The 16,095-nt window shown below is 41.4% G+C and overlaps 1 protein-coding gene across 3 annotated transcripts in view; it reads left to right on the top strand.

Annotated features, from left to right (window-relative positions):
* Nucleotides 1-9,069, top strand: part of LOC131059084 (uncharacterized) — a 48,362-nt gene extending 39,293 nt beyond the window's left edge. For all 3 annotated transcript variants that reach the window (XM_059213936.1, XM_059213935.1, XM_059213934.1), the window contains exon 13: nucleotides 6,991-9,069. In XM_059213936.1, the coding sequence (XP_059069919.1) occupies nucleotides 6,991-8,766 (1,776 nt within the window). In that variant the 3' untranslated portion in view covers nucleotides 8,767-9,069. The remainder of the gene's footprint in view (nucleotides 1-6,990) is intronic.
* The last annotated feature ends 7,026 nt before the right edge of the window (nucleotides 9,070-16,095 follow it).

Genomic DNA, 16,095 nt, shown 5'->3' with positions numbered 1-16,095 from the left:
TTTGCTTTTTTCACTTTTTTTTGCATTTTTTCAGGATCATACTTGAAGAAGTGCTGATAGAAAATTATGCCTAGTACTTGCGAAGGTGCATGCTATTGACAGGATCAGACAAAGGTTCACCTTTTGGAGTGGCAAGCTGATATGCCCCCGAGCCATAGGCTGCAGTCACTATGAAAGGCCCAACCCAATTAGGTTCAAACTTGCCTTTGATGATGTCAGTAGACTGTGCATTCTTAGGGTTTGCCTTTAAAACCAGATCTCCCACTTCAAAGTGTCGCCCTTTGACTTTCTTTTTATAAGAGCGATGAAGACGGTTTTGATATGCTTGCAAATGTGTCAGGGCTGTCTGACGTTTTTCATCTAACATCTCAAGCTGATGCAACCGAGATACTCTATGCATCTCATCATCAATCAGATGTTGCAAGGAAACATGCAAAGAAGGGATCTCCATTTCCAAGGGTAAAATGGCTTCCGCACCATACACCCAGGAATAAGGTGTTGCTCCAGTAGGTGTGCGGATAGAAGTGCGATAGGCCCATAGTGCTGGATTCAACTGTACATGCCAATCTCGACCAACGTCATTGACAACTTTTTTCAGGATTTTGATAATGGTTTTATTTGATGCTTCGGCTTGACCATTACGCTGTGGATAGTATGGACTGGAGAAACGGTGTTGAATATGAAACTTTTCACAGAGTTCCTTGACATCTTTATTCTTGAAGGGACGACCATTATCTGTGACTATGGCAAGGGGAACCCCATACAAGCATATGATATAATTCAATAGGAATTTTGAAATTTGCACACCAGTGATATAGGTCATGGGGATAGCTTCGATCCATTTTGTAAAATACTTTGTGGCTGCAATGATGAACTTGTGTCCATTTGCAGATGTTGGGTGAATCTTGCCAATAAGATCTAATCCCCATTGAGAAAAAGGCCACAGAGATATGACAGAATGAAGCTCTTGGGTTGGTGCATGAATATAGTTTCCATGAATCTGGCATTTGTAACACTTCTTAACAAAATCGTGAACATCTTTTTCCAGAGTGGGCCAATAATACCCAGCACGAATCAACTTTTTGGCTAAGCTCAGACCATTGAAATGGCCCCCACATATACCATCGTGAACCTCGTGTAAAGCCGTTTGTGCTTCGTCAGAATCCAAACACTTGAGGAGGGTATGGTCAAAGGAATGACGGTAAAGGGTGTCGACAATGATGACATATTTGGTTGTCTGTCGGATGAAGGCTCGGCATTGGTTAGCGGAAAGGTTAGGTGGTATGGTTTGGGATTTCAAATATTGATATACGTCATTGTACCACGGGGAGTTGAGACCAACAAGAACACACATCACATCTGCTGTTGGAATGTCAAAAGAAGGAACAAGCAACTGTTCGACCAAAAACTCACATTTGTCCATATTGTTTGGCATATTTAACATGGAAACAATCGTAGCCATCGCATTTGCCGACTTGTTTTGCTTTCTTGAAACTTGACTGAAATGGATAGCCGTGAATTTTGTCTAGAAGAAATCTACCATATGCTTATAGGGAAGAAGCTTTTCATCTTTTGTTTCGTAGTCATCATTCACTTGTCGGATGACTAATTGAGAATCTCCATAGACTTGCAAATGTGTGATGTTCCAGTGGACTGCTACTCGGAGTCTTATGACTAGTGCTTCATACTCGGCAATGTTATTGGTACAATGAAAAGTTATCCTGTAGGATTTGGGAATAGCATCACCTTGAGGGGTGACAAACAAGATGCTTGCTCCAGACCTGAACTTGGTATGGGACCCATCAAAGTATAACTTCCACTCATTAGAAGATGTGAGAGCAAAGACTGATTCATCGGGAAAATCGGTCAACATGGGATGATCATCATAAATAGGAGCCTCTGCAAATTGATCTGCTATGACTTGTCCTTTTATCGCCTTTCGCTCCATATACTCAATATCAAATTCACTAAGGATCATAACCCACTTTGCTAGGCGACCCATCAAAGCTGCTCTGCTAAGCAAGTATTTTAGGGGATCAATTTCTGCAACCAGCAATGTTTGGTGATTTAACATATAATGTCGGAGCTTCTGTGTTGCAAATACCACTGCTAAGCATGCCCTTTCAATAGTTGAATAATTCAGCTCATAGCCTACCAGTGTCCGACTGATATAATAAATAGTTCGTTCTTTATCGTTCTCATTCTGTTGGGCCAAGAAAACTCCTAGTGCCGTTTCAGTTGCGGAAATATACAATATAAATGGCTTTCTTTCTATAGGAGGCATTAAGATAGGCGGTGACAACAAATAATCCTTAAGAGCTTGAAACGTTGATTGGCATTGCTCAGTCCATTTAAAAGCGACTCCTTTATGCAATAAATGCTGGAATGGATGACATTTGTCTGCCAATTGAGCTATGAAGCAGCGGATTAACTGGAGCTTTCCTTGCAGACTGCGTAGTTGACGGAGATTAGAAGGAGGAGGGATATCCATTATTGCTTTAACCTTGGCAGGGTCGACTTCAATGCCTCTATGAGAAAAAATGTACCCTAGTAATTTGCCAGCTGTGACACCAAAGACACACTTCTTTGGATTGAGTCTAAGCTTGTAAGTTTCCATTCGGTCAAAGATTGGGCCCAGGATGGCTAGATGACTATTGGGCCCAGGATGGCTAGATGACTATCTCTTGTGACAGATTTGTATAATAAATCATCAACATAGTTCTCCATCAAAGTATGCATGAAATCATGAAAAATTGTCGTCATCGCTCTTTGATATGTGGCTTGCATTTTTAACACCGAAGGACATCACATTCCAGCAATAAGTACCCCAAGCACATGTGAATGCAGTCTTATGTTGGTCTTCAACAGTAATGCGGATTTGGTTATAGCCGGAGAAACCATCCATTAATGAGAGCATCTCATATCCAGCAGTCATGTCAACTATGATGTTGATATTTGGCAATGGAAAATCATCTTTAGGGCATGCTTTATTGAGATCCTTAAAATCTGTACAGATTCTGATGCCCCCAGTTACTTTGCTAACTGGTACCAAATTTGAAATCCAGTTTGCATAATCGATGGGTCTGATAAAGCCCACATCCAGTAGTTTTTTTAGTTCTACCTTGACCAAAAGAGCCACTTGGGGATGCATCTTTCTAAGTTTCTGTTTGACAGGCTTGGCATCTGCTTTTAATGGCAAGTGATGAAGGACTAGTTTTGGATCAAGGCCAGGCATATCTGCATAGGACCATGCAAAGCTGATCTTCTTCTTAAGAAAGAAATGGACAAAATCTATCTTTTCCTGTTTTGATAGAGAAGCAGCAAAATGAATGACCTTAGGGTTGTCAGGTGTACCCAAATTGATTTCCTCGGTCATTTCCACAAGCAATGTTGATTTATCCTGACTTGACAGGGGTATGTCCACTCTTCCACCTTTGGGCGCCTCAGAGAGGTTTTCACCCGCATGTATGTCTTTTATTTTTACTTTTGCTTGATCAGAGAGTGCCTTACGGTTTTCACTCAAAGATCTATTCTTTTGATATTTTACTTTTTCTTTTCTTTTTTCATTTTGATGACTGGAAGATGGAGTTGACTCTCCAAAATATGCTGTGGAATCTAAGTCAATAGCAAATCTTGCCTTATGATCACCTTGTGGTATGCCTTCCCGTAGGCCAAGGAATTCTGCAATTGCTTCGTCATTTTGAAAACAGTCCAATGTGAGTGGTTCTTATTGGTCATGTTGGATAAGCTAGGGATAGATGAGGGGCATGTCATCATTGGTTGTAAGGAGAGAGAGGGCTGATATGGTAAAAATGTAAACATCTGTGGTATCACTATCCGAACTGCTTGTATCTGATTCGGAGCTTGGATCCCAGAATGACTCTATCCAAGCACTAGGACATGTTTTAGGAAGATGAGTTATTTCATGTTTGTCTTCCATAGGCAAATTATCAGGGTCAAGGAAAATATTGTCAAGGGCATAAGAGCTAGAAGAAAAAGAACTCCACTCCCATTCATTGGAATCAGTTTCGGGTCGGGTATCCTCAGGGGTTATTCCATCATTAGAGTCACACCCTTTTCTACACGTGGTCACTTTGGTAGATGAAGATCCAATTCGCAATGGTACAAAACCTAACCCTAAAGTTGGAGGCCGCATCTTGGGTATAACAGGTTCTAGCCTTCCATTGTTGTTCAGGCCTAAGCCACTGCAACCGTCATATCCTTTCTTTTGCAGCATAGTAAATCCTTTGCCGTACCATTCCACTGGCAACCTGACAGGTGGGGTCTCAGTTGGATCCTTATAAAACCAATCTATGACATCATCATCTAAAATTTCTTTGTCAAGTTCACCCCATCTTGTAAATGTAGTGGGACGTTGATATTGAATAACTACCTTAGGTTCCTTTTGCAATAAATGCGGTTTGCCATATGATTTTGGAGACATTGGTAAATTCTCAATTTGGAATGTTTGATCCTGATGCCCTGCAAAGTGGACAAGGTTAGTCTAAGATAAACAAAACAAGACATACAAGAAAATCGTTAGTGTTATTCAATCAAAAACTAATCTAAACAGGCATATCAAAAGAGACACTAAAATAATGCTAATATATCTAACAAACAAAACAAAGATAATGAGGCATCTCCAAATGCCTCTTAGCATGCTCTTAGTTCCTTCTCCCTTGTTCCTCTCCTCTCCAAGTTCCAAAATAGTGTAGCTCTCAGCAGCTTTTTGCACTATGGATGCTTATGGAGGATTGAGATTGAAATATTGCTCTAAATGTTAATAAAGAAGCTAATATTAAGCTATTGATACTAAAATGATTGATTTTATCCAAAATGACAAGATATTAGTTAATTATGCTAAAATGCTCTCTTAAAATGCCTATAACTTAAATGCATACAAGTTTTCAGGATCTGGATTATGAAGAAATGGGCTCTATTTATAGGAAAAATGGAGCAATGGATGGTTGAGATTGAGTAATTTCAACAAGGGTCAGGATTGAATGATTTCAAATCCATGTGAGGGCTTTCAACCCAATCCCAGGATGACAAGTGTCAATGTGAGATAGGCTGAGAGGGGAGGGAATAAGCATTAAATGTTTGATATGACCTCGGGAGCTAAAGTTAAGGTTGGTTGAATGAATAAACTCTTTATTCAAAGAATAAAGCTTTTATCCAATGGATAAACTCTTGTGCAAATGTGAAATGGATGAATATGGTCAAAACAATAAATGTTTGGGGGGACAAGTTTGAAATAACCATAAATGGTTATGTAAGAGCCATAAATGGTCATGTAAGAGCCATTAGTGGTATTTGGAAGACTTTGGGGGTTAATTTGTTGAACACACAAAGCATTAAATGCTTTTCAAAGACTTTGGAGTCTTTGAGAAGTGACTCCATTTTGCTTAAGAATGTGACAATAATTAGGGGATGGATTAGGCTAATTAGGAAGGGATTAGAAGAATTTAGAAGGGGATTAGATTTTGCAAGTGGATTTGGTGGTGAGGGAAAATAATATTTTATTAAAAATAAATTAATTTATTTCAATAAATGTGTGCAAGTTGCATTTGTAGGAAAATGCAAGTGGGGGGGATAATGATTTAAATAAATGTTTTATTTAATTTATTTAAAAGAGGAAAAAGGGGATTTAATTAAATAAATAGATTTTATTTATTTAATTGATTTGTATTTGGTTTAATGAATGAATTAAAATAAATTGAATAATTTATTTAATTAATAGAAGAATGTTTGGAGATGAATTAATTAAATATTTATTTAATTAATTGATGGCTAGTGGATTTTTAATCAAATAAATAGCGTTTATTTATTTAATTAAGCTGGACAGATTTGTGTGACTATATTTGCCCCTCTTTGAAACGGTGCGGTTTATCGCGTTGTTTCAAAGAAAGAAAAATAGGTGTGAAGAAATGTCTCATAAAATGTAAATTTAATGGGTGGTATGCCCCCTCGAGAGATGGGCCGAATTTTTTTGAAAAATCGGACGATCTCTCGAAAAAGAATGAAAATTGGCAAGGTGATAGAAAAGAAGTTAGCAACGTGGGTGAAAAATAGAAAAAAACGGGGAAAAAATGGAGAAATGGGGGGATCGAGAAGTTCACGGGGACCACGACGGTGAGCGGGAGAAGTTACGATGACGGTGAAGGGTATAAATGGGGTGAAAGGGGTGAAAACAGGATCATTTGTGACTGCGACCAGTGTAAAATCAGAGCTCTAATAGGGACATTTTGGAGGAGTGAGCAGCAGTTAGGATGCTTATACCGATTACCGAGCACAGATTTGAGCGAATTCGACGGTTCCAGCGCCCAGACGACTATGGATCAGCGGTACGCAAATTCGAAAAGTTAATTTTTATGCATGTTTGATAGGTTTTTAGCTGAGTCCAAGTCAAGTCGGAGCAAGAGCGCTGGAACTACGGTTTTGGCGTTTTTGCTCCATGAACTAGCGCTACTGCGCCGCAATGGTGCTATTGCCCCATTGTTTGAGCGCTTTCGTTTTGTTGTAGCGCTATTGTATGCAAGTTTAAGCGCTGTTGATTAATAAGCGCTATTGAGGGCTTGTTTGAGCGCTTTTGAACTTTGAGCACATTTGTAGTTTGAGCGCTATGGGATAGCTGATTGAGCGCTTTTGTTAGGGTTGGAGCGTTATTGTTGGGAAACTAGCGCTGTTGATAGTACAATAGCGCTTTTGCTTTAGGATAAAAAGATGTCCCAGTTTAGATGAAGAAAATCTCTCGATGCGAATGATTGATGGATGGTGAGGTGAAGTGGGAGTTGTTTTGAACCATAGCAACTTGATGAGACTTAGGTCATTTGTTAGGATAAATGCCCGTTGAAGTCTAGGTGGCCATGATTGCTTACCTATTGAGACCTGAAGATACTTGATCAAAGTATCTGTTAATAGTCTAGGTTTAAACTTAAGAAAGTTTGAAAACAAAACAACTAATGGTGATTGATGAATGTCCATGTGCAGGAGGAGCTACGCGTGTTGCAGTTACGTGAGCGACATCCTGTGACACAGGGGTTGCGGGATCGATTGACACAGGCGGAGATAGACTGCATTGCCGCGACTGGTCTATATGAGGTGATGCACATGCCCGTGATTCGTATGAATCACGGATTGATTACAGCATTAGCAGAGCGGTGGCACAGCGAGACGTGCACCTTCCATCTGGCGCAGGGGGAGATGACAGTGACCTTAGAGGATGTGTGGCGCATCCTACGGATTCCGATTCGGGGGGAGCTAGTCACATATGACAGATCCTGGGGGACTCTTGCAGTGCAGAGGATTTTTGATGAGGACGTTTTTATTGATGATGGCTCCGTTGCTTGGGAGGAGATAGCGGCGTTATATGAGCCGCTTCCAGCAGTTTTGTCAGGTATTGTGGGAGGACTTCTTTGTCCAGACAGACGATCACATGGTTTGGTCGTCGGATGGGGACAGGTTATCGAGATGATGATGACTGAGGGGACCCGATTTGCGTGGGGGCCGTGCGTGCTGGCGCACCTATACCAGGAGCTCCATGAGGTGGTTTACCGGGGGAGGGGTTCCTTAGCAGTGGGCGTGACGCTGCTGCATATTTGGGCTTGGGAGCACCTACCAGTGACTCGACCGGTGAGTCTGAGATTCCGAGCAGTAGATCAGCCGTACATGTTTATGTATAGTGACATGATGAGTCAGCCCCACCTGGGGAAGTTAGAGTGGTGGCGGCGGGCATTAGATGATCTGGATGCAGTTATATGGTGGCCATATTTAGAGTGTGAGCCATGGGATGATGATGCAGAGGCACTGCCTTACGTTTTTATGACCCGATTCCTCATTGGGAGAACCGCATACCATGTGGAGAGACAGGTGCCTGGGAGAGTGCTAAGACAGTTTGGGCGGCAGCAGGGATTGCCCAGTGGATCAGGAGAATATGCTCGAGTTATTCGTGATAGGTATGCATGGGGGCCAGTGCTACCATATGATCAGGCATTGGCAGAGTTCCAGACATTGCAGGCGAGACCGTGGGATATACGACCGAGGGTCGTGGATGCAGGTGTTACAAATGAGTACACGCAGTACCGGGCAACGCACCCGATTTTACGAATCTCTGATCCAGTAGAGCCGATCCCAGATTTTGAGGATGAGAGGGGATGGAGACGGAGGAGGGCAGGGGGTCGAGGATCGAGGGCAGGTGGAGGAGATGGAGGAGGAGGTGGAGGAGGTGGTGGTGGATTGGGGATGTGGAGTCAGCGGAGAGGGAGAGGTGGACTGCCTCTACAGATATCACAGGGACCATTGATACAGGGAGGAGTTCAGCTGAGTGGGAGGGGGATGGAGAGGGAGATCCCGATGGACAGAGGGGAGGGTGCTACTGGAGAGGGTGGTGTAGGGGAGGCAGCTATGGATACTGGAGAGGGAGCCACTGAAGATCTGCGAGATCATATGATAGTACGTTTGCAGACTCAGATAGAGGATTTGGAGGCGGAGGTGGCAGCTAGAGATGTGCAGCTCTTTGCACGGGAGTCAGAGTTGGCGGTGGTGCTGCGAGAGAGGGATAGTGCAGTGGAGAGATTTGCAGAGCTGCAGGAGAGAGTGCGGGTTGGAGTAGGAGCACAGGGGCCTATGGGGGAGGTGATGAGGGAGATGCGACGAGCACAGACAGAGATAGACTACTGGCGGGGTTTATATGAGCAGGTGGTGCCAGTTAGTCAGCGAGCTCTCAGTTATTCGCAGATGCGGCAGGCTAGATCGAAGCGATCGTAGAGGGTGTAGAGCAGTGGGGATGTGATGGGTCTGTTGCAGAGGGAGAGATCAGGGGATGCAGGAGGGAGTGGTGGTTCGATGAGGCCTCCATGGAGAGATGGATCAGGTGGTGCGAGCACCAGTGGGAGAGCAGGTGGAGATGGAGGTGGTGGTACAGTATCTGGCCAGAGTGGCATTTGAGAGAGCATTTTTGCATATATGTATTGTATCATTGTCTATTTTTTGGACTGTATCTTGGATGGCTCTTGGTAGCCGATTTTGTAGACTTCATTGTACTCTGATATATGAGATGATATATATGAGGAGATCCTATATTTTGATGATATGCCGTTGATGATGTATGGATGTTTATGCAGGATGATGAGTTTATTGCTTAGATGGATATGTGTATATGTATGTATTGATGAGATGTTTCTTATATGCATGTTTTTATGATGATTTATGATGTGGAATACTGACATATGAATGCAGGTTTATATATGTATGATTTGTTGTGATTTTTGATGTAATGCTTTATGTATGTAATGCCATGATGATGATGTATGCTTGTGAGTTAGGAATAGGATTTTGGTGTTTCCTATTTTGATATAATTATGAGATGATTTATATGATGATGTTAATGCAATGGTCGAATGAATGATGTTATGTATGGATATGCATCTAGATGTTTTTAGATGAATGTAATATGGATAAACAAAATGTAAAGTACAAATGTTTATGTGATAATGTTTAAATGAATGCATATATATAATGGATATAAAATGTTATGAACCAATGTTTTATAAACAAGTGGATTTTATGATTTTAAATGCTTAAATATGATTTAAGTAAAAATGATAATGTGATGATATTATAACTTATGGTTGTAATAACTGCACCTTAATGCAATTAAAAAGAGGATAACGAATGTAATGTGAAATGAATCCTAAAATGAGCATAATAAGGTACTTAATAATGAATGAATGCACCTTTTAATTATAAATGAATGTATGCAATATATTAAATGATAAAGGATAATGAAAGGATGATGGATAATTGACACTAAATGAATGTCTAGTAAATGATTTAAAAACAATCAAAAGACAATTTGATCCCACGAATGAATCTAATTATTTATGATTGATGCAATGATGCAAATTATTTATGAAAACGAATGTCCAAAATGAACTATATGCAATGTTAAGTTAAAAATGACATGAATGTTTCTTAATGCAAGATGCAACTAAATGTAATGATGATATGACCATGAGGAATGCAAGGTTTTTGAGACTTTGCATGATGCATTGATGATGTATTAGAGTACTCGGTCGTGATTATTTCCAAAACCAGCTTGATTTTCACATTTTGCATATAAATCTTATATATGAATGAGTGAATGGATGGGTGATATGCAATGGAATGCAATATATAAACAGATGAGATGAAATGATGATCCATAGTGCTCTATTTTCATCATTGAGCTTTAAAATGTTGGAAGGGAATACAAGCATCTTGACATAATGATTCAAGATGACTTGAGTATTCCTTTCATGGATTTTATATAGCAAGTTAATACAAACGACTTGATATAAGGGTCAAGTCGACCAGAGTATTGCTTGCGGAACAGACAAGGATTATCGCCATTCATGCATGACTCGGATCGTCCTCTTTGATCTTAGGCTGATCATATTCTGAGACAAGTGCATACCGTACTAAGAGATAAAACCTTTATCCAATTTGGATGAGGAGGAACCAAAGAATGAGCATTTGGACGTGAAAACAAACAGTATATACATAAAGAATAAAGAATATGGATCCTTGGTAATGGTTCATGCTCATATGGTCAAGACATACGCTGTAGTCAGCAAGCCGTAGTGATTTATGACTGTATTTTGCATATGATTACGTAGCTTGGTGAACTTTCCACATAGACACCATTAGTACATGCCCCAGAACTTCATTGGAAATAATGTGCAAACGATACAAAACAATGCTGAAAGATCCCGATACAGATAAACGAATGATTGTATTCACAAACCAATCAAGTATTTGACAGCTTAACATATTTTTCTTGTCAAAGAAAACGTCACTTTTGTCTTTGTTTTGGTAAGGAAGGATGCATCCTTGTTGAAGACAGTTTCCGATTTTGTTGATGTTGATTGTGTGGTTTGATCGGTAAATGGTCATTATGTGAGTATTTTGTCAATGTTTGTTTTGGTATCTGCATGGATGAGTATGTACAAGGTGTTGCCATGTTTTTGTTGGATTTTTCAATGGTTTGTTGATATTTTTGGTATTTTTGTTGAGACATTTTCCAATTTTTTTGGTATTTTGATGATTGCTCGAATGAAGAACTTAATGAATCATAAGACAATGTAGAATCCACTTCCATCAATAGGTTAAAGGCATTGCCCCCAGTTTTAGACATGACTATGAAAAAGCGGGATGCAAGATGTATGGAGTACTATCATAATTGCAGAGGAATAACAAGCCATGGTTTTGGATGGATGGATGTATGTATGAAGTAGATGTGATCGCAACAAGTCTGAAAGACAATGGAGCCACAACCTTTACGAGTGGCGCCTGTTTGCCAGGTTTTCACCATCGTACTTACCCAAGGTGCCACCAGAGTGGTTGTTCACCGTTTAGATGCATGATTTTTCTCTTACTCTTTTTGGTGATTTTGTATTTTCTTCAGGACATTTTTCTGAATGTTTTTTGGTATTTTCTGGTATGTAGGGGAGCCTGATGCTCTGTACACCTTAGGTATAAAACCGTTTGAGGTGCATGCTGTTGATTGGATCTGCAAGCGGTTCGCCTTCTGATGTAGCCAACTGATATGCTCCGGACCCAAACACAGTAGTGACAACATATGGGCCCAGCCAGTTTGATTCAAACTTGCCCTGATGTTCTCTGTTTGGTTGATTACGAGGATTCTCTCGTAGAACAAGATCACCTACCTCAAATGTACGAGGTCTAACTCGGTGATTGTAGCTTCTACTCATGCGCTGCTGATAGGCTTTGAGATGGTTGTACGCAGCTTGTCGCTTCTCATCAAGTAACTCTAAGTCCTGAAGACGGGATACTCTGTAGGCTTCGTCATCGATGAGATTGTGCAAGGAAACTCGTAATGATGGTATTTCGATCTCAATAGGTAAGATAGCTTCTGCACCATAGACCAATGAATAAGGAGTTGCACCTGTAGGGGTTCGAATGCTAGTTCGATATGCCCATAGCGTTGGATTTAGTTGAACGTGCCAATCACGGCCGACATCATTGACTGTCTTCTTGAGGATTCTTAATATGTTCTTATTTTATGCTTTGGCCTGACCATTGCCTTGTGGGTAATAGGGAGTGGAAAAACGATGTTGGATATGAAATTTCTCACAAAGTTCACGAACATCCTGATCTTTGAAAGGAAGACCGTTATCTGTGATGATGGACATGGGTACACCATACCGGCAGATGATGTAGTTGAGGATGGATGAGGCGATCTGCTTGCCGGTGACTTGGGTAAGTGGAACAGCTTCGATCCACTTTGTGAAATATTCAGTGGCGGTAATAATGAATTTGTGGCCATTAGATGAAGATGGATGAATCTTACCCACAAGGTCAAGACCCCATTGACAGAAAGGCCATGGTGTTGTGATTGGTTGTAGTTCTTGGGCTGGTGCATGTATCAGGTCACCATGAACTTGACATTTCTTGCATTTTCTGACAAAGTAGTAGGAATCTTTTTCCATAGATGGCCAATAGTATCCATTGCGTAGGAGTTTCTTGGCTAGTGACGGACCACTTGAGTGAGTCCCACAAATTCCTTCATGGACTTCTTCCAAAGCCTTTGTTATCTCACCTTGTTTCAGACATCGAAGGAGAGTACCATCAAGACCGCGTCAGTATAGGGTTTCGGCAATAATGGTATATTGAGCGGTTTGGCGAATGAAGGTTTTTCGTTGGTTATTGGATTGGTTGGGAGGAAGGGTATGATCGCGGAGATAGGTGTAGAACTCACCATACCATGGGGATTCGGAACCTACAAGGCGATATATCATTTCGGATTCGGGGATATCATAAGCGGGAATCCAAAGCTGTTCTACCAAGAACTCGTAGCGTGTTGAATTCTGTGGAAGATCTAGGAGAGATGCGATGGTAGCCATAGCGTCAGTAGCTCGATTTTGATCTCTTGGTATCTGTTCAAAAGTGATAGTAGTAAATGATGACTTTAGATTGTCCACCATTTGCTTATATGACATGAGTTTATCATCCTTTGTCTGATATTCATCAGTTGGTTGTCGAATGACCAATTGTGAGTCACCATATACTTGTAGTTTTTGTAATTTCCATTGTACGGCTAATTTGAGTCCTGTGATCAAGGCCTCATATTCTGCTATGTTGTTAGTGCATGGAAATGTGAGCCTGTAAGACTTCGGGATGCTGTCACCTTGAGGTGTGATAAACAGAATGCCTACCCTCGAGCCATGCCTAGTGTATGAACCATCAAAGTATAATTTCCATGGTTGTGTTGTTGTGATCATGAATATCTCTTCATCTGGAAAATTGGAAATGAGAGGATTCTCGCCTATGAGAGGTGCATCGGCCAACTGATCTATAATGACTTGACCTTTGATACCTTTACGTCCACATACTCGATGTCAAATTCACTTAGAATCATCACCCATTTGGCCAAGCGGCTTGTCAATGCTGCTTTGCTGAGTAAATACTTGAGTGGATCAGTCTTTGCGATGAGTTGTACCTTGTGTGTCAACAGATAGTGCCTCAATTTAGTGGCTGCTAAGATTACTGCTAAGCAAGCTCGCTCAATAGGTGTGTAATTGAGTTCATAGCCCACCAGTGTGCGAGAGATGTAGTAAACAACACACTCTTTTCCTTCTGCATAATGTTGTGCCGATAGTACACCCAATGCTGTACTTGTCGCTGAGATATATAATAACAATGGTCTACTTGGATCTGGTGGCATCAACAATGGTGGATTCATGAGATAGTCTTTAAGCGTCTGAAATGCTTGCTGGCATCTGGCATCCCACTGAAAGCGGATGTTCTTGTGTAGTAGATGTGTAAATGGGTGACTCTTATCAACCAATTGTGCAATGAATCTTCGGATGGATTGAAGCCGCCCTTGTAATGTCCTTAGCTGACTGATATTCTTTGGTGGTGGCATGTCCATGATTGCTTTTACCTTTGCTGGGTCGACCTCAATACCTTTGCTTGAGACAATGTATCCTAGAAGCTTCCCGGAGGTTACTCCAAAGACACATTTCTTTGGGTTGAGTCGAACATGATATTGTTCCAGTCTATCAAAGATTTTATTTAAGATGGGGAGATGCCCTTCTCTGGTGAGTGATTTTGCTAGTAAGTCATCAACATAATTTTCCATCATAGTATGCATCATGTCATGGAAGATGGTGGTCATTGCCCTTTGATAGGTTGCTCCTGCATTCTTGAGACCGAAAGGCATTACATTCCAGCAATATGTGCCCCATGGACACGTGAAGGCCGTCTTATGTTGATCCTCTGGTGCGATCTTTATCTGATTGTATCCTGAAAAGCCATCAATGAGTGAAAGCATGGCATGTCCTGCTGTCAGGTCTACTATGATGTCGATATTTGGTAAGGGGAAGTCATCCTTAGGACATGCCTTATTCAAATCTCTGAAGTCAGTACAAATGCGGATGCCCCCTTTTGGTTTGCTGACAGGCACAATGTTGGAGATCCATTCTGCATAATCAATTGGTCTAATGAAACCAACATCTAGGAGTTTCTTGAGTTCTGTTTTGACTAGTACTGCAATTTGAGGATGCATCTTATGAAGCTTTTGCTTGACAGGTTTGGCTCCTTCTGCTACGGTAAGGTGATGCATGACTAAATCAGGATCAAGCCCAGGCATGTCCGCATATGACCATGCAAAGTTGATCTAACACTTCTGAAAGAACTCTATAAACTTAGGTTGTTCCTTTGGAGTGAGAAGAGAGGCTAGATGTATGAGATGAAGATTTTCAAGAGTCCCCACATTGTATTATTTGGTTTCCTCGATGAGAATCGTTGATCGTTCCTGTTGTGCATTAGCAGGGAGAATGTCAAACCCTTCATCCTCAGGCGCCTCAGAGAGGTTTTCACCATTGGATACGCTCTTTCTTTTTACTTTTGTTGGATCAAACAGTGTCACAGTGCGGTTTTCACTGGAGGATCCATGTTTTATTGTTATATTTTTGCAGCTGAAAGGTTTGGCATCCGCCCCGAAGTATGCAGCGCTATTAAGTTCAGTGGCGAATCCAGCTTTGTGATCCTCGCTTGGTAGGTTATCCCTTAATTCCAAAAAGTCAATGATGGCCTCATCGTTTTGGAAGAAGTCAAGACATGGGGGATTTGGTTGGTTCCATTCGATGAGTTCAGGGTGGATAATGGGCATTACTTCATCGATTAGGTTAAGTGCGTTAGATGTATCAGTGAGGGTTAAGATGTTATGGTGAAGGTCGTTAATGGTACTCTCCTTGTCAGAATCAGGCGTAGGATGAGACGTAGGGTTTGTGGAAGATATTTCCAGTTCAGGAACCCAAGTGGTCTTTATCTGTGCTTCTCCATAAACAGGGATATCTTTGCGTGGCGAAGGTAGTGATGCATCTTCCTCATCTGAAGTGTTAAGCTGTACAGAATCAAATTCCCACTCATGTGAGTCGGTCTTTGAGTCACTTTCCAGCATCCGATTACTATACCATACTGGGATGTCTGTTGAGTTAAATACTGCAGGTGTGATTGGTTGGTGTACCTTTGTAATGATCGGTGCTGCAGGAAGATTGATGGGGATAAAAGAATATGGTACCGAGAGTGTAGCGTCCTAAAATTGCGACACTTACAATTTCGACCGCATTTTGGTCTTCACGATGGCGACGCAACACAGAACCTGAATGGAGACCCCGAAACTTGCTCACGACACCAAAAACTGCATTTTTCCAGCACCCTGCCTGATCCCTCCTTGCACCCTGCTGTCCCGGGAGGTGGGACCAGAGCGCCCAGCGCCCTGGTCCTGAAGGACCAGGGCGCCCTGGTCCCCCGAGACCATGGCGCCCAACGCCCTGGTCCCTGGCCCTATTTTGGGCCCGGTCTCCTATGGGACTTCGGGTCTTTTTGTTTGCAAATTGGAAAATAACATTTCCTGGTTGGCCTAAGGTCGGGAAAATCAGTCTTTTAACCCTAATTGGCAAGTATATAAACTACTTTTCCTCTCTCATTTTGGTAAGATGAAAAAGGCGTGGAAACGATATCCAAACATTCAAACATTCAAGCATTCAAGCATTCCAACATTCTTTCAAGCAATTGATCATTCTAAGTCTC

Source organism: Cryptomeria japonica, chromosome 11 (genome assembly GCF_030272615.1).
Source record: "Cryptomeria japonica chromosome 11, Sugi_1.0, whole genome shotgun sequence".
NCBI classification, from domain to species: Eukaryota; Viridiplantae; Streptophyta; class Pinopsida; order Cupressales; family Cupressaceae; genus Cryptomeria; species Cryptomeria japonica.
Note: the sequence above shows the minus strand (reverse complement) of the source record. Positions and strands in the feature narration are given on the sequence as shown.